This window comes from Siniperca chuatsi, linkage group LG8, assembly GCF_020085105.1.
Source record: "Siniperca chuatsi isolate FFG_IHB_CAS linkage group LG8, ASM2008510v1, whole genome shotgun sequence".
Lineage (NCBI taxonomy): Eukaryota > Metazoa > Chordata > Actinopteri > Centrarchiformes > Sinipercidae > Siniperca > Siniperca chuatsi.
The window spans coordinates 92447-117439 of NC_058049.1; the positions used below are offsets into that span (position 1 = coordinate 92447).

General features: G+C 45.7%; 1 protein-coding gene across 4 annotated transcripts in view; it reads right to left on the reverse strand.

Moving 5' to 3' along the window:
• Positions 1 to 619: 619 nt before the first annotated feature.
• LOC122879913 (TBC1 domain family member 9B) overlaps positions 620 to 24993 on the reverse strand; it is a 30126-nt gene continuing 5752 nt past the window's right edge. For 2 of the 4 annotated variants that reach the window (XM_044204492.1, XM_044204495.1), the window contains 19 exons: positions 24244 to 24502; positions 23666 to 23873; positions 21352 to 21549; positions 20895 to 21041; positions 20533 to 20683; positions 20222 to 20436; positions 19819 to 19936; positions 19041 to 19243; positions 16361 to 16443; positions 16096 to 16225; positions 15609 to 15707; positions 15455 to 15523; positions 12110 to 12350; positions 11383 to 11448; positions 11162 to 11230; positions 10602 to 10655; positions 9271 to 9315; positions 7193 to 7290; positions 620 to 2978 (listed from right to left, as the gene is read on the reverse strand). In XM_044204492.1, the coding sequence (XP_044060427.1) occupies positions 2400 to 2978; positions 7193 to 7290; positions 9271 to 9315; positions 10602 to 10655; positions 11162 to 11230; positions 11383 to 11448; positions 12110 to 12350; positions 15455 to 15523; positions 15609 to 15707; positions 16096 to 16225; positions 16361 to 16443; positions 19041 to 19243; positions 19819 to 19936; positions 20222 to 20436; positions 20533 to 20683; positions 20895 to 21041; positions 21352 to 21549; positions 23666 to 23873; positions 24244 to 24502 (3032 nt within the window). In that variant the 3' untranslated portion in view covers positions 620 to 2399. The remainder of the gene's footprint in view (positions 2979 to 7192; positions 7291 to 9270; positions 9316 to 10601; positions 10656 to 11161; positions 11231 to 11382; positions 11449 to 12109; positions 12351 to 15454; positions 15524 to 15608; positions 15708 to 16095; positions 16226 to 16360; positions 16444 to 19040; positions 19244 to 19818; positions 19937 to 20221; positions 20437 to 20532; positions 20684 to 20894; positions 21042 to 21351; positions 21550 to 23665; positions 23874 to 24243; positions 24503 to 24993) is intronic. The other 2 variants (XR_006378812.1, XM_044204494.1) reach the window with 2 other exon arrangements.

Here is a 24993-nt window from a genome sequence, read left to right on the forward strand (position 1 = left end):
TGCCACTGTGGCCAAGTGCTTGCTAATGGTGGGATTTGTTGGGTCTCTGTAAATAATATTATAGAGAGTTCGGTCTGGACCGGCTCTGTAGGAAAAGTGCAGTGAGATAACTTCTGTTATGAACTGGCGCCGTATAAATAAAATTGAATTATGTATCGTTTCCTTTGTAGATAATTATAGGAAAATATGGGACCTGTAAAATAAAGTATTTCCCAATTTGATTCATTAATCCACATCTAAATGTATAGAAAAATAATATAATGAATAAATAATATACAGTATGTAAATAATATAGTACTAAATGAAAAAAGACCAACCACTGCTGATGCATGATGGGATTTTCCTCTAGTTTCATACAATCTATAATTATAAAAAATCAAAATGTTGAGAAATGTGTGAGCCTCTGCAACAATCTCTAAAACAGACGGTAAAATTATCAGAATATAATAACAGAAGTATGAAATAAAGAGTTGACGATGTACAAATGAAACCATCCGACAGATTTCTGTCTTTTAAAGACTTAAAATAAAATTAGCAGAAACTAAACGTCCGACTGCAGCTGAACGGTGACCTTTTGCTACTTTCTCTCATTTGTAAATCAAAAAACACAGAAGAAAAGTGAATTTTCTTCAGTATTTATTAGACAACAGAATACAGATCATCAACAATCAATAAAATGGATTTTAAAAGCAGAGTAATTGAAGACAACAGAGAAAAAGACTGAATAAAAATACTGAGACGTCCTTTGACATCATCGTTTCAACAGGAAGTAAACATGAGTGATGTCATCAGAAACAGGCAGCAGAGACAAACAAGGCTTAAGTGATGTCAAAATAAAAGTCTACAGGTGTGAACTCACCTGAGTGAAACAGATACATGAGTTTATTCAGGTAATACAACCTCGTGATTAATATACAGTTAATATATCTGAGCTGTACAGAAAGAAACTAAAACATTTAAACAATAAACAAGTTTATTTTTATTTTCTCTAGATAACGGTTCACTTCCTCATTCAGTCATTTTTATGTAACTGAGTCCATAAAGTTTTATTTTCTAAAAATAAATTAAAAACTCTCTGAGAATCTTTCAACATAAATCAACTTATTTAAATAAACTTTTATTTTAGTTGGCCCAGGTGAATGGACCCTGGTTTACCTGCTTGTAGCTCGAGTTTCTCCTGTTTGTTTTATTCATTTACAGAAATAAATCATTTGTTTCAGAAACATGTTGAAGTTTTCAGATCTTTTCACTTATTTTAAGAAAATCAGGTCTTAGGACTCGATTACAGACAGAAACCACGTGATTATATCGAGATGATTTTGTTCTTTAACTTGTGAGAAAAAGTTGGTTCAACAAAAAAAACACGTTTTGGGACTTTGGGGCTTCCGTAGTTCTGTCAGCACACTGTTTACCTGCTTTACCTGCTTTACCTGCTGTCTTTTAGTGTTTGTTAGTTTTCAGTCCAGTTGATCCTCCAGAGACTCCGACTGTTTATATACATCTAACCTGCGCAGAGACTTGCTGATCCACCTGCTCCACCTGCTGCTCCACCTGCTGCTCCACCTGCTGATCCACCTGCTGATCCACCTGCTGAACCACCTGCTGAACCACCTGCTCCACCTGCTGAACCACCTGCTCATCCTGAGCGGAGCTGCATTTAACAATTAAAGGAAAAAAAACATATAAGTTCTGCAACAGTGGGTGGGGCCTGTGTGCACCTGGAGTGGAGATCCAGGTGCTTATTTATAATTAGCAGTTTTATATCTGGTCTGTTGTTTGCTTTTAAAACAACTGAATACTTCCTCCGCCTCTTTCACAATAAAAGCCCTCCGTAATCCTGTCCCTGAAGAGCTTTAACTGTGAAACACCTGCACAAAGTGCTGAGTTGTAATAAAGGTACGGTCACCTGGACTCATGACGACTAATCGCGTTTTTAAATCCTGTCTGCGGAACTAAAATGACGTCAGCTGATTGTTGGTTCAGCTGTTTTCAGTCTCAGAGAGACGTGAAGAAGAAAACCTGAACGAACTCTGAAGCTCCTGACTGTGATGGTCTGTGACATCACAGGTCAGTCTGTGACATCACAGGTCAGTCTGTGACATCACAGGTCAGTCTGTGACATCACATCATCATAATCAGGATGAGGTGTTTCCTCTCTCTGTTTTTGCAGATCGCCAGCCAATCAGAGTCTGTGAGAGTGACATCAGCAGGGATGCTCCAATCAGGAGCTGACATCATTACCAACCACCTGATCAGATCAGCTGATTATGTTGAAATCAAGGATCTGTACTGGTCCTGACTCACCTGAGCAGAGCGACCCTGCTGCCTCAGTCTCAAACAAACACACGAGGACAGGTGAGTCAGGTGGACAGGTGGAGGTGAGTCCGGTGGTCGGGTGGTCAGGTGGAGTGCTGAGTGAGTTCGTGGTCGGAGGTGGAGCTTGTCTGACGCTCCACCGCCCGCTGGGCTTTACAAGCGGCCATCTTTTTCTGGATGTCCCTCTTCATCTCGAAGTAGTCGACGAGCGGTGGCTCCGTCAGCAGAGACGCCAGCACCTGCTCGAAAGTGATTGACCAATCGACATCCAGCACGCTGCCCTGCCTCTTCTCGCCGCAGCCGATCAGCACGGTGTCGTCAGCGATGTCCTCGCACTGCAGCGAGCCGGAGCTCACCACCGAGTACGACGACACCGACGTGTCGTCTTTGGTTTCCTCGTCGGATGTCTGCGGAGCCGCCGGCTCCAGCTGAGCGTCGGCCAGAGCCTGGCACACCTGAGACTCATCTGACCCCCCCTCGCCTGGCGAGGCCTGAGCAGCAGCGTCGTCGGTCTTCTTGCTGCCATTGTTGAACTTCTTGCCGACCTCGCCGATACGCAGCAGCAGGCTGGCGACGGTGGCGATGGAGTGATAGAGCTGCTGCTCCAGAGGCTCCTCACTGAACATGTTGTACAGAGTCTTACACAAGTCTATGAACTGCTCCTACAGGGAGACAGACAGGGAGACAGGGAGAGAGACAGGTCAGTGCACAGAGACAGACAGGGAGAGAGACAGGGAGAGAGACAGGTAAATGCACAGAGTGACAGACAGGGAGAGAGACAGGTCAATGCACAGAGAGAGACAGGGAGAGAGACAGGTCAATGCACAGAGAGAGACAGGGAGAGAAACAGGGAGAGAGACAGGTCAATGCACAGAGAGACACACAGAGAGAGAGACAGGTCAATGCACAGAGAGACAGACAGAGAGACAGACAGAGAGACAGGGAGAGAGACAGGGAGAGAGACAGGTCAATGCACAGAGAGAGACAGGGAGAGAGACAGAAAGGTCAATGCACAGAGAGACAGACAGAGAGAGAGACAGGGAGAGAGACAGATCAATGCACAGAGAGAGCGAGACAGGTCAATGCAAAGAGAGAGACAGGGAGAGAGACAGACAGGTCAATGCACAGGGAGACAGACAGGGAGAGAGACAGACAGGTCAATGCACAGAGAGACAGACAGGGAGAGAGAGAGACAGGTCAATGCACAGAGAGAGAGACAGGGAGAGAGAGAGACAGGTCAATGCACAGAGAGACAGACAGGGAGAGAGACAGGTCAATGCACAGAGAGAGACAGGGAGAGAGACAGACAGGTCAATGCACAGAGAGAGACAGGAGAGAGAGACAGACAGAGAGAGAGACAGGGAGAGAGAGACAGGTCAATGCACAGAGAGAGCGAGACAGGTCAATGCAAAGAGAGAGAGAGAGGTCAATGCAAAGAGAGAGACAGGGAGAGAGAGACAGGTCAATGCACAGAGACAGACAGAGAGAGAGACAGACAGGTCAATGCACAGAGAGACAGACAGGGAGAGAGACAGGGAGAGAGACAGACAGAGAGAGAGACAGGGAGAGAGAGACAGGTCAATGCACAGAGAGACAGACAGGGAGAGAGACAGGTCAATGCACAGAGAGAGACAGGGAGAGAGAGACAGGTCAATGCACAGAGAGAGCGAGACAGGTCAATGCAAAGAGAGAGACAGACAGGTCAATGCACAGAGAGACAGACAGAGAGAGAGACAGGGAGAGAGAGAGACAGGGAGAGAGACAGGGAGAGAGACAGGTCAATGCACAGAGAGAGCGAGACAGGTCAATGCAAAGAGAGAGAGAGAGAGGTCAATGCAAAGAGAGAGACAGGGAGAGAGACAGGTCAATGCACAGAGAGACAGACAGGGAGAGAGACAGGTCAATGCACAGAGAGAGACAGGGAGAGAGACAGAGAGAGAGACAGGGAGAGAGACAGGGAGAGAGACAGGTCAATGCACAGAGAGAGCGAGACAGGTCAATGCAAAGAGAGAGAGAGAGGTCAATGCAAAGAGAGAGACAGGGAGAGAGACAGGTCAATGCACAGAGAGACAGACAGGGAGAGAGACAGGTCAATGCACAGAGAGAGACAGGGAGAGAGACAGACAGGGAGAGAGAGAGAGACAGGTCAATGCACAGAGAGACAGACAGGGAGAGAGACAGGGAGAGAGACAGGGAGAGAGACAGGTCAATGCACAGAGAGACAGACAGGGAGAGAGACAGGGAGAGAGACAGGTCAACATAGACAGAGAGAGAGACAGGGAGAGAGAGACAGGTCAACATAGACAGAGAGAGAGACAGGGAGAGAGAGAGACAGGTCAATGCAAAGAGAGAGAGAGGTCAATGCAAAGAGACAGACAGGGAGAGAGACAGACAGGTCAATGCACAGAGAGACAGACAGGGAGAGAGAGAGACAGGTCAATGCACAGAGAGACAGACAGAGAGAGAGACAGGGAGAGAGAGACAGGTCAATGCACAGAGAGAGCGAGACAGGTCAATGCACAGGGAGACAGACAGGGAGAGAGACAGACAGGTCAATGCACAGAGACAGACAGGGAGAGAGAGAGACAGGTCAATGCACAGAGAGAGACAGGGAGAGAGAGACAGGTCAATGCACAGAGAGACAGACAGGGAGAGAGACAGGGAGAGAGAGACAGGTCAATGCACAGAGAGACAGACAGGGAGAGAGACAGGTTAACATAGACAGAGAGAGAGACAGGGAGAGAGAGAGACAGGTCAATGCACAGAGAGAGACAGGGAGAGAGAGACAGGTCAATGCACAGAGAGAGACAGGGAGAGAGAGAGACAGGTCAATGCAAAGAGAGAGAGAGGTCAATGCAAAGAGAGCGACAGGGAGAGAGAGACAGGTCAATGCACAGGGAGACAGACAGGGAGAGAGACAGACAGGTCAATGCACAGAGAGACAGACAGGGAGAGAGAGAGACAGGTCAATGCACAGAGAGACAGACAGGGAGAGAGAGAGACAGGTTAACATAGACAGAGAGAGAGACAGGGAGAGAGAGAGACAGGGAGAGAGAGAGAGAAAGGGAGAGAGAGAGACAGGTCAATGCACAGAGAGAGACAGGTCAATGCACAGAGAGACAGACAGGGAGAGAGACAGACAGGTCAATGCACAGAGAGACAGACAGGGAGAGAGAGAGACAGGTTAACATAGGGAGAGAGAGAGACAGGTTAACATAGGGAGAGAGAGAGACAGGGAGAGAGAGAGAAAGGGAGAGAGAGAGACAGGTCAATGCACAGAGAGAGACAGGTCAATGCACAGAGAGACAGACAGGGAGAGAGACAGACAGGTCAATGCACAGAGAGAGACAGGGAGAGAGAGACAGGTCAATGCACAGAGAGACAGACAGGGAGAGAGAGAGACAGGTCAATGCACAGAGAGACAGGGAGAGAGAGAGACAGGTCAATGCACAGAGAGAGACAGGGAGAGAGAGAGACAGGTCAATGCACAGAGAGACAGACAGGGAGAGAGACAGGTTAACATAGACAGAGAGAGAGACAGGGAGAGAGACAGGTCAATGCACAGAGAGAGAGACAGGGAGAGAGAGAGAGACAGGTCAATGCACAGAGAGACAGACAGGGAGAGAGACAGGTTAACATAGACAGAGAGAGAGACAGGGAGAGAGACAGGTCAATGCACAGAGAGAGAGACAGGGAGAGAGAGAGAGACAGGTCAATGCACAGAGAGAGACAGGGAGAGAGACAGGCCAATGCACAGAGAGAGAGACAGGGAGAGAGACAGGCCAATGCACAGAGAGAGACAGGGAGAGAGACAGGCCAATGCACAGAGAGGGAGACAGGGAGAAAGAGAGACAGGCCAATGTAAAGAGAGAGACAGGGAGAGAGACAGACAGGTCAATGCACAGAGAGAGACAGGGAGAAAGAGAGACAGGCCAATGCAAAGAGAGAGAGACAGTTTAACATAGACAGAGAGAGAGACAGGGAGAGAGACAGGTCAATGCACAGAGAGAGAGACAGGGAGAGAGAGAGAGACAGGTCAATGCACAGAGAGAGAGACAGGGAGAGAGAGAGAGACAGGTCAATGCACAGAGAGAGAGACAGGGAGAGAGAGAGAGACAGGTCAATGCACAGAAAGAGAGAGAGATAGGGAGAGAGAGAGACAGGTCAATGCACAGAGAGAGACAGGGAGAGAGACAGGCCAATGCACAGAGAGAGACAGGGAGAGAGACAGGCCAATGCACAGAGAGGGAGACAGGGAGAGAGACAGGCCAATGCACAGAGAGAGAGACAGGGAGAAAGAGAGACAGGCCAATGTAAAGAGAGAGACAGGGAGAGAGACAGACAGGTCAATGCACAGAGAGAGACAGGGAGAAAGAGAGACAGGCCAATGCAAAGAGAGAGACAGGCCAATGTAAAGAGAGACAGGGAGAGAGAGAGATAGGTTAACACAGACAGAGAGAGAGACAGGTTAACACAGACGGAGAGAGAGACAGGTTAACGCAGACGAAGAGAGAGACAGGTTAACAGACGGAGAGAGAGACAGGTTAACAGACGGAGAGAGAGACAGGTTAACGCAGACGGAGAGAGAGACAGGTTAACAGACGGAGAGAGAGACAGGTTAACAGATGGAGAGAGAGAGAGACAGGTTAACAGACGGAGAGAGAGACAGGTTAACACAGACGGAGAGAGAGACAGGTTAACGCAGACAGAGAGAGAGACAGGTTAACAGACGGAGAGAGAGAGAGACAGGTTAACAGACGGAGAGAGAGAGAGACAGGTTAACAGACGGAGAGAGAGACAGGTTAACGCAGACGGAGAGAGAGACAGGTTAACACACTCAGATGACTGCACTCGAACCTGAGCCTGATCTCCTCACCTGGTTCATCCTGGGCAGGTCTTTGATGGTCTCTGTCTTGGGTTCCTTCTCTTTGGCCCACATCCTCAGGTAGTACCTGTAGTCCTTCACCTTCTCCTCTGAAACAACACACAGGTCAGAGGTCAAAGGTCAGAGGTCAGAGGTCGGAGGTCTTTGTACCTTAAAGACTAACTAAACATCAGCTGAAAACCACTATAGAGACTCACTGAAGTTCCTGTCTGTGTGCCAGTCGGCCGATAGTACACTGTATACTGCAGTACACTGTATACTGCGGTACACTGTGTACTGTATACTGTAGTACACTGTATACTGCAGTACACTGTATACTGTAGTACACTGTATACTGCAGTACACTGTATACTGCAGTACACTGTATACTGTATACTGCAGTACACTGTATTCTGCAGTACACTGCAGTACACTGTATACTGTAGTACACTGCAGTACACTGTATACTGTAGTACACTGTACACTGCAGTACACTGTACACTGCAGTACACTGTATACTGCAGTACACTGTATACTGTATACTGCAGTACACTGCAGTACACTGTATACTGTAGTACACTGCAGTACACTGTATACTGTAGTACACTGTACACTGCAGTACACTGTACACTGCAGTACACTGTATACTGCAGTACACGGTGTACTGTATACTGCAGTATACTGAGCTTCTCTGCACTGGCTCCCTGTAACATCCAGAATAGAGTTTAAAATCCTTCTCCTCACCTACAAAGCTCTTAATGGTCAGGCACCATCGTCTCTTAAAGATCTCATAACACCTTATTACCCGACTAGAGCACTGCGCTCCCAGGATGCAGGGTTACTTGTGGTTCCTAGAGTCTCCAAAAGTAGACCGGGAGCCAGAGCCTTCAGTTATCAAGCTCCTCTCTGTGGAACCAGGTCCCAGTTTGGGTTCGGGAGGCAGGCACCATCTCTACATTTAAGAGCAGGCTTAAGACTTTCCTCTTTGATAAAGCTTATAGTTAGGGCTGGCTCAGGTGAGTCCTGAACCATCCCTTAGTTATGCTGCTATAGGCCTAGACTGCCAGGAGACTTCCCATGATGCACCTCTCTCCTTCTCTCCCTCTCCATCTGTATGCATTTTTATCCCATTACTGCATGTTACTAACTCGACATCTTCTCTCTCCCGTAGTTTTGTGCTTTCTCGTTTCTCTCCTCTCTCCTTTTGTCGCTTTCAGCAGGTATTTCTGCCTCCGGAGCTGCAGAGTCTGGATCTGTGGTTGTGGGCCACCTGCTGCCCCCGTGTTCCTGCAGAGTCTGGATCTGTGGTTGCGGGCCACCTGCTGCCCCGTGTTCCTGCAGAGTCTGGATCTGTGGTTGCGGGCCACCTGCTGCCCCCGTGTTCCTGCAGAGTCTGGATCTGTGGTTGCGGGCCACCTGCTGCCCCGTGTTCCTGCAGAGTCTGGATCTGTGGTTGCGGGCCACCTGCTGCCCCGTGTTCCTGCAGAGTCTGGATCTGTGGTTGCGGGCCACCTGCTGCCCCCGTGTTCCTGCAGAGTCTGGATCTGTGGTTGCGGGCCACCTGCTGCCCCGTGTTCCTGCAGAGTCTGGATCTGTGGTTGCGGGCCACCTGCTGCCCCCGTGTTCCTGCAGAGTCTGGATCTGTGGTTGTGGGCCACCTGCTGCCCCCGTGTTCCTGCAGAGTCTGGATCTGTGGTTGAGGGCCACCTGCTGCCCCCGTGTTCCTGCTCGACAACTGCTGCTACAGTTGTTGTTATTGGCTCTGTTACTGATGCTGACATTATTCTTCCTATAGCTGTCATTCCTATTATTACTAACTTATATTACTTATAATATTGAAAGCCCTTTCCCTCTACTTCACTGCCTCTGTAGTTACTGCTCTCTGCCTGCAGAGGGCGTCATAGTACACACTACACCTGTGGTCAGGTAACAGTGGACCTCATCCACCTGAACCTGGTTCTCAAACTGACTCTAGTCTTACTGCTTACTCCTCCAGGAACAGTGATGTCACAGAGTGGAGATTTGCTTTGGACACTTCACCTGCACAGGACATCACCTGTGCACACCGTCAACAGGAGGCAGGCATTTACCTTTCTTCTCCTCGCTGTCTCCGCCTCCATCCTTCCCCTCTTCACCTGCACACAGACAGGAAATCATCTTCATCATTATCATCATCACCACCACCACCATCACAGAAAAGACATGAAGTAACTTTGACAGTGAGTTTGTTAAAAGCATTAACTTTGAGATTAAGTGTTTAACCTGTTAAAGTGACATCAGTCAGTCAGACAGACGGTCAGACAGAGAGACAGACGGATGGTCGGACAGACAGTCAGTCAGACAGACAGACGGATGGTCAGACAGACAGTCAGACAGACAGACAGACGGTCAGACAGACGGTCAGACAGACGGTCAGACAGACGGTCAGACAGAGAGACAGACGGATGGTCGGACAGACAGTCAGTCAGACAGACAGACGGATGGTCAGACAGACGGTCAGACAGACGGTCAGACGGACAGAGAGACAGTCGGTCAGTCAGTCAGACAGACAGACGGACAGAGAGACAGACAGAGAGACATTATTAAAATCAGTGCTGATCAGGACTTTTCCTGCTCTGATCTCCAACATGTTGCACCTCTGGCCCCACCCCCATCAGTGATGTCACAGCACAGGTGAGACACCTGCGGCCCGTCGAAGCCGGTTTCAGACTCTGTTTTTTCAAAGTGAATTTGAAATGACATTTCACAAAATAACAGTGTACCCCTGATGAGGTCTAAATGACCAAATAACATCAGTGAGGTTGTACAACAGAGATTTCTGTGTGAATAAACACATTCGTGTGTGCAGACAGACGTCCGGACCTACAGAGGATTATTAGGTAAGTTTAATATATCCCCATCCACACATTTTCTGCGGCTCTCAGGGTCCGGACCAGGTTCTCTATGTCCAAGACATCTGATGACATGATTACAAAGTAGATAATTGATCTTTGGCCTCAGGTGTTCTTGTACCGGGTACACGTACGAACCACCTTACGCAGGCTGTTACCAACTATGTCTACTTGGTCCTGCTCCACCTCCTGCACCAACTTCGGCTCCTTCTCCACCAGAGATGTGACGTTCCACATACGTAAAACCAGTTTTCGCAGCCTGGGGTCAGAGCACCAAGGTCTGCCTGGCAACTGACCCTTTTGTCCAGCTTACAGGTGGTCCAACCAGGCCCCCCAGGTGTAGTCCCGGCCACCAGGTGCTCACTGTTGAGCTCCCCTTCCCGGTTTATTATACTACCTATAACTGTTATCTCTTTAACCCTCTGTTTGTTGTGCTGCTCTGACATCACTGGTTGTGGGCGGGGCCAGAGGAGCAACACGTCTGACAGTGCAGGTGTCAGAGTGCAGAGCAACAGCACAAAGACACAAACCTGATGTCATTTCCTGCTGCCCCAAAATGTCCAGATCAGACAGGAAGGAGGACTCTGGAAGGAAACATCACACAAAGAAGAAGAAGAAGGAGAAGAAGAAGGAGAAGAAGAAGGAGAGGAGATAGATCAGGCAGTGTGTGAGTGACAGAGGAAAACATTCAAATCTGTTAATGAGAAGATTTTTCATGCAAATCAAACAGAAACAAACTGACAGATTCAAGATATTTTATACCTACAGGATTTTTCTACAAACCTCATCTGACCCGAGTCACAGCGACGGCTTTAATCAGACATTTACACGATAATTTCATATTAACTTTCAGAATAACGCCACTGTTTTGTGTAATTATCTGCAGAGTCCCTTTTTCTGCCATCAACTGATTCTACTCTGTGCATTTATTGTTACAGCAGGTCTTTAATTGTGTCGTCTAAACCAAAACAGATCTGTATAAATCTGCGATGTTGTCCTGAAATCACAGATAGAATGGAGGTGCGTACAACAGTAGCAGCAGAAATACTGCAGTACATCTGTAGTTTACAGTATCTATCGGTGTGTTTACCTCGTGGGACGTCCTCAGTGAAGAAGTGTGTTGCCTCCAGAGCAGACTCCGCCTCCTCAGGACACAGAGCTGCAACACAAACAAACAAATAAAGAAACAAACAGACACAGACTGAAGCCTCCTGGCAGGCCATGTATGACGACCTGGTATTTAGACAGCAGAAGGGTTTAGGAACACACACACACACATTGACATGTCCAGGTGAGCTGTGTGACTGTTACCTGGTGGGAGGTGGAGCTTGTACAGCAGTTTGAGTTTCTCTGTCATGTCTCCATGATACATCCCACCTGCAGACACACAAACGCAAACCAACACCGAGCATCAACTCTGATACAACAAAGAACCTAAATATTTAAATATCAGCAGATATTCGTCCTCTGAAGAGACTAAAGCCTCATTTCCACTGCACGTTACGGTTTGACTCGCAGGTGGTACCCCCTCGATGTAGGCGGGATTCTTAGGTCATCGTCATAGCGACGCCGCGTGAATCTGCCGTGACATCATCTCAGTGCGACACACTGATGGATCCTTGCATCGGAAATCAAACAGAGGAACGTCTGGACTTCGTCAGTTGACCACAGCGTGGTTTCGCAGGCTGCCATTTAAAAATATCGGTCGAGTGAATAAAAAAAACTGCAGTCGCTATTGACGTCGGGTTTGTGCAGGATGTCCCGTGCGACGATTCTAGTGACGATTCTCTCTGACCAATCAGTGGTCTGCAGTGTTTTAACTCCACCTTTTAGTATCGGCTCAGCTCGCTTGGAACCTCAACCGACGTGACCAAAGAGAGTACCGGGTGCTATCCACAACTTTTGCTGATGGAAACCCAAAAGAGAGCGGTTCCAAGCGAGTCGAGTCGAGCCATGCAGTGGAAATGAGGCATAAAACACTGAATTTAATAGCGAATCGGAGCAGCTCTGAGTTAAACGCTCCTGTGTCTGGACTCACTGAGTCCAGTGATGAACTCTTTGAAGTTGACCAGTCCATCCTGGTTCTGGTCCAGGAGTCTGAAGAGGCGGGCCGACAGTGTGGGGGTGTGGCCTCCGCAGATCCAGGGAGCGACTGCGGTGAACAGCTGGGTGAACTGAGCCGGGTCGATGCGGTACTGCTCCAGGTACGGCAGGCTGGGATCATGACGCTCGGCTGCAGAGCTGCTGGAGCCCCAATAACAGCTCGTCATGTGTTTGGACTGATTCAGAAATACAAAGAGAGAGAGAGAGAGGGGTGTTAAACTCTGAGCAAACCTTCTTATTCTCTTTTTTTGCTTTACTGTCAGTAGGTCACACCTCAGATCACAGCACCAACACACAAATCAAACCTCCAATCCAAATTACATCGAGTGGGCTGCGCTGACGTCAGAGTCGGGTCTGCGGTAAACTGAATTATAAAGAGCCATTTCATTCAAAACCTCCCCCAAACTGTACACCACCTATCCAGTTAATAGACACCACCTACCCAGTCATCCTGCGCCGCCACCCAATCGGACCGACAGCGCAGAGCGGACCAATTGGACCTTGCACGCGCCATCCAGCTGGATAGCGCTGATATTGGACAACTTAGTCAGGTCAGGTGACGTAGTATAAAACGCGACAAACTCTACAACTATAGCAAGACGTGCTGGATGAATGGGTTGAACAGGCCACAAAACTACTTGGTTAGGTTTAGTAAAACATCGTTACTATCACAGCAGAGAGAATATTATGGGCACTTCGGTGGTCAGGACCAGAGACAGGAAGACACGTCCTCGTCCAACGCAAGAATTACTCGCTTCAAAAGGAGGAAGCTGGTCAGAGACCTCGAAGCAGGTGAAGAAACGGCTTTTACGCTGCGCACTTAACCTGGATAACTGGACTAAAACGAAGAAGCTGAAGGAATGTGTGTATAGTAGTGGACTATATAACAAAATATAAATAACTGTCAAAAGGAACATCAATAACAAACTGTAGAGGGCAGCAAAACGCCATTGTATCGGCATATATAAGATAGATATATTGATCATTTTACAACACAGGGTTGTATACTGGGATTTCGATTGCAGTTCCCGTTATGCTACTCATCAAATCAAATGTTATGTATAAAAATGATTAGAAATGAAACTATTTTACATGGTCGAGCGCTGAGGATGAATGAAGAAGTCTCACAGCCTGATATACCTACATTATCTATATAAAATATTGATGCTTAGGCCTCCACATTAATGCATCAATAATTATTATTCAATGACATCATATACAGTATTATTCTGAAATGGGCCATTCTGTATAGTGGGTAATGTTACTTTTGGTACTTTAAGAATATATTGATCCTAATACGTACTTTAATTTAGGTAAGAATGTGAATGCAGGACATTCACCTGTAGTATTTCTACACTGTGTTAACGAAGGTCACTGCACACTGAATTAAACGATAAAAGTGACGTACTGCTGCACACAAAACTATCCAACAGCAGATGTAAGTGGGTCACATTTCCTGCTTACACGTTAATACGTCAGTAATGATACTCTATTGATATAACACAGACAGCGTTCATCCCATAATGAGTACTTTTGATTAAGTTCGCCAGTGTAACGTGGAGTTTAAACCTGTAGTTCGACACAACTTCACCTGCAGCTGTAAACTCTCCTGTGATTCCTGAAGTCCCCAACATCTGGGATCATCAGGCAAATTCGCCTCAAGCCTTTTTGTTGACTTCAGCTCCGCCTTCAACACAATTTAGCGCCACCAGATGATCAAGAAACTTCCCCACCTCCTCATCCCTCGGGTTCACAATGTCCTCAGCAACAGACCACAGGCTGTTAGAATAGGCTCAGTAACATCATCATGTCACGTTCAGTTAAAACGGGACCCAAATGCAAGACTCCAGGCAGGCGGGTTGAAGAAACAAAAACAAGCTTTATTAACTTAAGTTAATACAAGTCCCAAAAATAGGCAGGCAACAGAACAGAGGGAGCAGACTGAGACACGATCCAAAAACAACGAGACATACGAAACTAACGCGAGGACAAACCGGTAGGCAGGCGTACACAGCACTGGGGATCAAACACAGGGCACACGGTACGACGACGATCTGACAGAGAACTCAGGAAACAGAGACTAAATACACTCAGGTAACAACGAGAACCAGGTGGAACCAACTGACACAGGTGAAAACAATGAAATCAATTAAAGACAGGAAGCAAAACTACCAGACACAAGAGGGAGGGAGAATATTACAAAATAAAACAGGAAGTAACAGGACAAAAACCCGGAGTCCCTCAGGGCTGTGTCCTTACTCCTGTACCAGCCCTTCACCCATCACCGCATACCTGAAATACTCTGATGACACTGCCAGACACACACACTGGACTGAACCTCCGTCCACAGCAAGACAGCAGAACAGGTGAGCAGCTGCTAATATCTTTATAGACAATAAACTCAGTTTTGATCAACATATCACTGCTATCCATAAACCATCCCAGCAAAGAGTCTGCGTCATACATAAACTCAGATCACTGTTTGTTGCCCCCTCCTCCTGTTGTTGCTTTAAAAGAGCATCATTCAGCCCATCCCGCTGTACTGTTTCCCCTGCTTCTTCACCATGTTAGCCATCTCCAAGTAAAACAAACCGAAATCATCTGCCTCCCTACACCCAATCTCTCAGACACGAAGCACAGAGCCATCACACAGACTGCACTCACAATACCAAATGACACTGATCTCCCCCTCAATCAGCACTTCACATTACTGCCGTCTGGTCGGAGATATAGGACTTTAAACTTGCGAAGAGCTCGTCTCAGCAGGAGTTTCGTCCTTTCTGCCACAGCAGCGCTGAACAAACGGCCTCAGTGACACTGTTGTGAGCTGAGATGTATGAATGAAGACATGAAGATCTTGTGTTTTGTCTGTATCTGTTGTTTCTGTGTTGCACTGGCTGTGAAAACAAATCTGCCTCTCAGACAAAAAAATCGCAATCTAAGAAGGTGTTTTAGTAAACAAATACTTTATGATATCACCCCGAGTTTCACCTCTCAGGCCACATTCAGGCTGGACTAAACTTCTGGTTGGTGGAGTTTGTTGGGGCTGCCTGACAGAAAGACCTGCAGACAGAACTCAGGGCTGGAAAAACCTCATTCTTCTCTGCATGTTTTATATTTAAATTTACAGGTGACAAGTTAAGGCTAAACTGAATCCTGCATATCTTTATTATTTTTATTGTTTAAGATGCAAACACAGTTGAACACAATAAAGCAATGTTTTGGTCGTCAGTTTTTAAAAACATCTGAATATTTTAAAACAGTCTGAGTTTGTTCTGACCTTAAAGAGACAGTACAGCTCCTCCAGCTCCTCGATACTGAAGGCAGACTCCGTCATCATTGCTCTCACCTGCAAACACACACACACACACCTGTAAACACTGTGTCTAGATTAGCATGTTAGAATTACCCTGCAGCATGCTAACATCACCCACCACGCTCCTCTTGGCCGTGTCCTCCAGAGACTGGATGACCTTTAACCTCTGCTTGAACCTCATCTGCTCGATGACGTCAGAGCGCAAGCTGCCGAACTTCTGCTCAGAGAAGAAGAAGAAACTGAGATTACCTCATAAACACAATCCAGGAATTAGACAGAGACACTGCACATAGACATATTCGTGGTGTGTTCTGTTTCTTTAAGATCCTGAACCTTTTAGTAAACCAGTTTAGTTCTTAATCACTGTTTGAAATATACTTTGGAGATATTCTCACATATAATTTATAAAATATATAAATTATATATTCTCATAAAAAGAGCTGTATTTCTCTACCTAAGAGTATTTTTTGATCATTGTTTTGGGTGAAAATTCATATTTCAGTGCTTTGATTTGACCTGTAGGGGGAGTAATGAACAGGAATGATGGACAGGGTGACAGCGAATGAGTTTGATGACATCATGACGTGTCACTGAATCAGTCTGACCTCATAGGACGACTTGATGAGGTCGAAGATGTCGATCTCAGGTGGTGGATCGTCTCCGCTTGTCAGCAGGGCGTGCAGGTGAGGGATGGGCGGAGCCACCGTCTGTTTATTCACAACATTATCCAGGTACCTGCACAGACACACACACAGCTTAATTTTATTACTGTTTTTATTTACTCAGCACTTAACAGTACTTTTTAAAAACTTATTTAGACTTTTTATTTATTTTTAATCCACTTATTCATACTCCAGTCTGGACTCCTACCTGCCCAGGATGGTCATGGCTTCCCCCTCGTCGCTGCAGGACAGCAGGGCGTCCATGTTATCGTGGAGCACAGCCAGTGCCACCTGCAGAGAGATTTACAAACAGGAAGTATTTTAGTTACAGGTGGCAGAGGTCAGAGGTGAAGACTGCTGACTGTGCTGTCTGATGTCCCCTGACACTTTATAACACACCTGACACACCTGTACAGACAGGTACAATTCTACTAACGCACTGGACACTAAAAAAGTGTTACTGGCAATAACACTATACACTGGACGCTGAGAAGTAATATTAACATACCGTATTTGCTCAAATAAAAGCTGGCTCTCAAATAACCGTAAGGAACCTCAGAGTTGTCTTTGATCAGGATTTATCCTTTAAATCCCACATGAAACAAACTTCAAGGACGGCCTTCTTTCACCTACCTAACTTTGCAAAAATCAGGCACATCCTGTCTCAAAATGATGCAGAAAAACTAGTCCATGCATTTGTTACTTCCAGGCTGGACTACTGCAATCCCTAATTATCAGGCTGCCTGAATAAGTCCCTTAAGACTCTCTAGTTGATCCAGAATGCTGCGGCACGTGTACTGACAAGAACCAGGAAGAGAGATCATATTTCTCCAATATTAGCTTCTCTGCACTGGCTCCCTGTAAAATCCAGAATAGAATTTAAAATCCTTCTCCTCACCTACAAAGCTCTTAATGGTCTGGCACCATCGTATCTTAAAGATCTCATAACACCTTATTACCCGACTAGAACACTGCGCTCCCAGGATGCAGGGTTACTTGTGGTTCCTAGAGTCTCCAAAAGTAGACCGGGAGCCAGAGCCTTCAGGTATCAAGCTCCTCTACTGTGGAACCAGGTCCCAGTTTGGGTTCAGGAGGCAGACACCATCTCTACATTTAAGAGCAGGCTTAAGACTTTCCTCTTTGATAAAGCTTATAGTTAGAGCTGGCTCAGGTGAGTCCTGAACCATCCCTTAGTTATGCTGCTATAGGCCTAGACTGCCAGGAGACTTCCCATGATGCACCTCTCTCCTCTCTCCTCTCCCTCTCCATCTGATTGCATTTTTATCCCATTACTGCATGTTACTAACTCGACATCTTCTCTCTCCCGTAGTTTTGTGCTTTCTCGTTTCTCTCCTCTCTCCTTCTGTCGCTTTCAGCAGGTATTTCTGCCTCCAGAGCTGCAGAGTCTGGATCTGTGGTTGTGGGCCACCTGCTGCCCCCGTGTTCCTGCAGAGTCTGGATCTGTGGTTGTGGGCCACCTGCTGCCCCCGTGTTCCTGCAGAGTCTGGATCTGTGGTTGTGGGCCACCTGCTGCCCCCGTGTTCCTGCTCGATAACTGCTACTACAGTTGTTGTTATTGGCTCTGTTGCTGATGCTGACATTACTCCTATAGCTGTCATTCCTCTTATTATTACTTTATTAATATTAATATAAATTCTAGGTGGTATTTGCATTGTGCCTCCATCTCCTCTCCCCCCTCCCCTTCACTCTCTCTCTCTCTCTCACTCTCTCAAAACCTAACATGGCAGCGGCGGATGGTCGCCCTCCATTGAGTTCAATTAAATTCAATTAAATTTCATTTATATAGCGCCAATTCATAACAGAAGTTATCTCATTGCACTTTTCCTATAGAGCAGGTCTAGACCGAACTCTTTATAATATAATTTACAGAGACCCAATTGAATTGGCACTATATAAATAAAATTGAATTGAATCTAAAGCAGTGGTTATCACACTTTTTCTGTCATGCCCCCCTTCAGAAGCTGAAAAGGTTCAAGCCCCCCCACCACATGTAAACGGATTTAATTCTTGAAATCAATCAAATCATTAACAATATTGGGGGAGCGACATATAAAAAAGGAGCCAAGTTGAATTCAATTTAAATAAAAGAAATGATTCAGATCAGCACGATTGCATCAGCAAACTCTATTATAAAGAGTATGATCGTAGAAAAGGTTTCAGTCGTAGAAACGAACACTCCTGGACGAATGAGGGACTACACCGTCATAAAGAGTATGATCTAGACCTGCTATATATGCGCTATATAAATAAAATTTAATTGAAACTGTTTTTTTTTTTATTTCCCTACATAAATCATATTCATTCAACTTAGTTCCACTCCATATTTTTCCCTGGGTCATCCATGCCCCCCCCTGCAGTGGCTCTATGCCCCCCCAGACGGGCCCGCCCCACAGTTTGAGAACCACTGATCTAAAGTTTTATGGTTGTGTCACTGTGGGTGTGTATGTGTTAATGAGCCAAACTGTATTTTGTACTAACTTACAAGTGCCACAACATGGCAGCAGCTACATTTGAAGCACCATATGGGAACCGTGCAAGTCACTGAATTTTCCACGACACATTCCTGCAAATATTTTACTATAGAATGGAATTAGAAATAAAGGTCAGTCTCTAATATAAGCCTGCTTCAAGTAAAGGCCTGGTACCCTCTGCAGTTGAGGTAAATAAAGGCTCTGGCCACTAAGATACACTATTATCATATACCCCATTCCAATATCTCTATTCATGTTTCTGTTTCTCATTCAATTTTCTACTTGCAGTGTGATCTCCTCTTCATACAGTTCAAACTGTGTGACAAGTCCGTCAGTAAACAGTCCGTCAGTAAACAGTCTGTCAGTAAACAGTCAGTAAGGTGTAGTGACTCTGACCTGGAAGATGACCTTGATGCCCTCGTAGAAGAAGCAGTCGACCAATAAGACGGCGCTGTCGAAGGGCATCACAGACAGGAAGAGTGTGAGGAACCAGGACAGGCTGATGGTGGAGATGACTCCCAGCTCCTGCATGTGTTCATACAGCAGGGGGAGGAAGGCCCGGGTCAGCTCCTCAAATACCCCCTGATCCACCAGAGCACCTGGAGGGACAGAAACGACTGATCAGACTGGGACAGTGCCCCCTGTGGCTGCACCTCCCTGCAGCTGATAAACACTGGCTTGTCTTTGTCCAGATTTAACTCTCCAGTAAACCAGATACTCATTTATGTTAGAACACAGACAGAAAATACCAGTATAATGTTTTAAAGTTTTAGAAAGACTGATGAAAGAAACCATCTGTGAAGTGGTGGACATCAGGAGAAACAAGGCTTCCCTGTCTCCTTTAAAGGACGGGGTGGACAAGGAATACAAGTACCTGGGAGTCCACCTGAGTCAGTCTGTCCAAACCTCTCTCACTGCTGCACACTGACACCGGATACTGGATTCCTGCACTAGATAATGAAGCTATGAACTGACAATGGACATTGGATAGTGATACTAAACACTGACGCTGTTTACTTACACCAGACAGTGACAGTTGGACAGACACTGGGCACGACTCAGGTGTTTATACTGACCGACTACCCCAGTGTTGTTATTGAATCAACTCTGGTGTTGATACTGACCTACGACTCTGGTGTTGATACTGACCTACGACTCTGGTGTTGATACTGACCTACCACTCTGGTGTTGTAGTAGTCGGGCAGCATCCGCTCACACAGCGCCACCAATAGCCAGAAAGCTTCCTCCTCCGGACAGTAGAGCAACAGGACGGAGGTGACGATGTTCATCGCCTGGAGGGGGGGAGAAGGAGAGAATATGTGTTTTTATTAATACTTTATTATCAGTATTATTATTTTTATTATGGCCCACCTGTTTTAGGACAATTTGGTGTTTTCAAATGTCACAGAGAATCATTTCAACACATAATAAACATATTAATTATACTAAAACTGTAAACTAACTGTATTTAATTGTAATTGCAATCACCTGACAGTATTTTGATGTCCATGATGTTTTTTTTTATCTGGCAGTATTCAGTGTATTTCATATCTTATATATTATATTTTATTTTGTACCTGACAGTATCCGATGCCAGGGTTGCGGTGGGCGTAGGCGGTAAGGACGCGGCGCAGCGCGGCGATGCCCGTCTCGTTCTGGAAGGCTCTGTGCTCAGGCATCGAACGGTGAAGGTCACGCTCGATCTCCTCGGTAGCCAATGAACATAGCCCCATGGCCTGCTCCACCAGGTCGCCATAGTAACCAGGGTGGGTCGCCATCTCGTTCTGCGCTCCTGGACAGAAAGGTGGACAGGTGAATACATAAAAGTTCAGTTTACCTGTGGTATGTATGAATGAATGAGTGAATGAATGAATGAACAAACACTAACCAGAGAACAGTAGCCAAAGCTCTCCTCTCAGGCGCTCTGGGATCCCGTTGAGGACGAGTTCTCTGGTTCTGGAGGTTCGGTACATGCAGACACCTCGACCAAACTCTGAGAAATGGATGTTCCACGCCTCCTCCTTCATCTTCTCCTTCATCTGCAGGGGGGAGGAGGTGAGGGAGGAGGGAAGGAGAGGAGGAGGTGAGGGAGGATTTACTTCCACAGTCTGACACAGGAACATTGAACTGTAGCTTCAACATTTTGACTCTGATGAAGACACAGTAGTCTCGAACATTAGTCTGTTTGCACAATTAAAGGCTGCAAATCAATCAGTGTGCTCCAGTCTCTGTTTTGGGACTTGAACTCACGGCTTTAGGTCCCAGGTCCTCTGGTGCATCTCGGTGGTAAAGCTGCAGCAGACCCTGGCTGGCTGTGGGCAGACCGGTGTGGTAATGACGGCCCCTGTGGACGGACTCAGCCCCAGCAGACGAGGACGAGGGGGCGCTGGAGGATGCCTGAGGACATAAAACACACATCACAACAATAAAACTGAAACCACATCACTGTGAGAATTCTTCTTCCTGCCTGCTAACGTCTGAAACCAGCCGACACTCAGCAGCTGAACTGGACTTGTCATTGTGAAATATGATCTGCTGCTCAGCTGACAACTGTTACACCTCTCAGACACATGATGTCAGTACAACTACACACTTTCAGACTTCAGTATTTAACTTCTGATCTGATTCATGCAGAATTTAAATCCTGTTGAATGATGATGAATGATTTTGGTCGCAGCATATCAGAACTTCTACATGAGTGACGCACCGAGTGACCAATCAGAGACAGTGGGCTGGTGTCACCCCATGAGCTGTCGGGCGTTCGCTGCAGGAAGTCAGAGATGCGTTGGACCAGGAAGTCTCTGTCCTTGAGGTTGGCGAACAGGAAGTTCATCTTGTTCTTGGTGCTGATGGAGACGGGACACGGCAGGACGCTGCTGCTGTCTGCCTTCTCCACAATGGACACCTGAGGAGCAGAAGATGATGGGTAAAAAGCACTGTGCAATGAGCTTGATAAGAAATACAACTGTATCATGTCTTGTGTTAACTTGGTTTACATTGCCTTATCTTGTTTAGCTGCACAAAAGATGAACATGGAGGATCTGTCAGGGTTTTAGAGAGTTGGGTTCTTCAGAAGGTCATAAACATCAGCACTATGTTTTTAAGCAAAGTGGATGGCCCAAATGTTTTTAGTGATATTTAAACATGCAATCATTTCAATGGATCTTTTCATACAAGAACGTATCAGTGAGGTTTGTAAGTGTTGTTGATTAGTATCACTCCTTTGTTGCTTTAAAGGCTGGCTTTTCTAAACAGGCAGAGCTGACCAGGCTTTGTGTATTTACTGGGAACACTCAACTCTCCCAGGCCCCTTGACCTGCACACCAGTAGCTTTGTCACGTTTTATTAGAAATTTCAAGTATTGTTGGAATGTGTGTGAATGTGTGTATGTAATAATCTGTCCAATTCAAGCTTCATAGTGTATAAGTACAACAGACCATGTATTGTCTTGTGGGAAGCATTCATAAGAATCTACACCATAGTTTAATTAAAACAAATTACGTGTTAGTTCTCCATTGTTTGAAATTGATATTTTAGTTAGTTAGGAACTTTAATGTCTGCAAAGTAAGAAAATTGTCTTTGGGGTTCACCACAAATCACATCAAGACAACATGTGGATAAAACAGAGGCTATGGATGTTAATGGCAGGATCCCACAAAGTATAAAACTGGAGTGGATTTAAATGGCCTAAAGAATGTATTAAATATCTTGGTATACGCATCCCCCATCTCTAATTAAATTAATAAAATAATAATTATAGTAAAATAATTAGACGCATTAGTAGTGATTTCGAAAAAATGGTCCCTCTTTCTCTACTGGGTCGCATTGAAAGTATTCGTATGAATGTTATGCCCAGACTGATTTATTTATTTCAGATGCTACCTATAGACATTCCGAAATCTAATAATAATAATCTAATAATTTGGATAAAATAATTTAAAAATTCATATGGCAAAAAAAACCCACCCTAGAATTAGACTTAAAACTTTACAGCTATCTAAACCAGATGGATGCCTTAATCTTCCAAATTTAAAATATTATTTTTGGGCTGCCCAAATGAAGCCTTTGGATTCAGAGAGGCACAAACACACGTTGGCTTGATACTGAAAAAAAATATGCGCCCGGAGCCCCAGGAAATCCTACCTTTCTAGACGCCCCAATAAAAGAATTGGCAGACTGGACCAAGATCATCTTAAAATCTGGACAAAATTACAGTCAGCTTTTGGGCTACCAAAGCTAATCTCACCATTAATAACCATTGGATTTATGAAGACCTTTACACCTAACAATTTAGATATCGGCTTTAGAAAATGGCCAGATCATAGACTGGTTTATCTGTACCAGTTATTCAATGACGACAATCTTAAGACATTTGAACAGTTGAAAAACGACTTTGATCAGATTTCTTTAGATATTTACAGCTAAGAACTTTCCTGACAACACACAAGGAATGGGGAAAACTCATAAAGCCTTCCCCCATAGAAAAGTTTCTAATAGAAATTAAAATGTGAAAAGGAGTTAAAAAAGAATTAGTAAATAATATATTTTTTGTATCTATGAATCCACATAATCCCCACAGATACTATATATACTATACTATTAAAACTGAATAAAAATTAAGTTAGAAAAACAAACAAACCAACAACATGACTTTTGAAAGACATAAATACAAGGCATAAGAGGCATAAAGGGGCTGCGTTCAATATTGTCATTGCATTTAGCAGGAACAACTTGCTGTACATATTTTTGGTTGCTCCATCTACAGTGGCTCTCTGAAGGTAAATGTTCATGGTGCGGGTTGCAGAGGGTGGGAAAGTGACAACCATACCCATTGACTATTTGCTAAAAATGCTCCACTGTCCCAGGCCCCCTGTACTGCCCGCTGTAGACTTTACACTTGGTTTAGTTTCCTCCAGCTGCCAGTCGTATTTAACTGACAGCAGCTTTAACTCAAACTTTAGTAGGTGGAGTGAAAGTTTAGTGTTTGAAAACTGACCTCGATTCATTAACAGCTTGTTTACCTCTCTGAGTGGGATGATGAGCTGACACAGGTCTTCTTCTCTGCTGTTAAAACAGATGTAGTTGTTGGAGATGAACAGCTGTCCGACCACATGCATCTTAGCGAACGGCGTCCACAGGGTGCAGTCCGTGTGTCCGTCCAGACGCTCATCCTGTGTCAGCCGGAACATCATCCGGTACCGCTCGTTCTTGGCCCGCGCGTCCAAATCCCTACAGCAACACCACAGACAGGAAACAGCTGATCAGGTCAAAGGTCAACGACAGAGAGGTCCAGGCTGAGACACAGTGACAAAGTTAGTTTGATTGTTCCGAGGGCACAAAATGAAGGCTGCATCATAAACAGCATCACTGTTGATACAAAACATATATCGTTTTGTCTATGTATATTTCTAACATATACATTTTTATTGTGTATCATGTTTTGCACATGCATGTACTGTATAGTTAGCTTTGTAGTGATTTGGTGTCACGAACAGGATCAGCAACAGTCCTTTATTTGTTAAACATTTCCACCTAAGTCTGATAAGATGAAACCCTGTCAGCTTGATATCAGGTACATGGTGATTCAACAAATTGAGACCTCTTGAGTGCAGATACGTTTTTGAGCGTCTTGCAGGGTTTGGGCAGCGATCGGTCAGCAGCAAACGCTTCGTTGTCGAGTAGCTGGCGCATGGCGATGTTGGCAAGCTGTTCCATCAGCTTGAAGGTGTCGTTGATGTTAAGGAACATGGAGAAGAAATGTTCAGTGTGACGTGTGCTGACACGAACGCTCTCCGGAAACACCAGGGTGGCGTTTTTCTCCAGTTGGGTCACCTCTGTCCACTGCACCACCAGGGTCACTGAGGTGGGGTGAATAGTGAAGAGAAGAGGAGATCAAGGTCATAAAAATATATGAATATAAAATATAAACATCAAACAATGGCACACTGTGATTGTGCCATCTTGTTTCCGAATCATTTTGTTCTAAAAAATTATTGAAGAGTAACGTCACACTAAAACTAAGCCAAGTCATTTTATTTTTGGCTGGTAACTGAAGAAGTACCTCCTGGTAATTACATAAGTACCACCTAGTAACAACAGAAGTACCCCCTTGCACCTGCAGAAGTACCCTATGGTAAATACAGAAGTACTCCCTGGTAACTACATGGATTACAAGTACCTGGGAGTACACATGGACAATAAACTGGACTGGGCTGAGAACACTCAAGCTCTGTACAGGAAGGGCCAGAGCCGCCTCTGTTTCCTGAGGAGGCTGAGGTCCTTCAACATCTGCCGGACAATGCTGAAGATGTTTTATGAGTCTGTGGTGGCCAGTGCTATCCTGTATGCT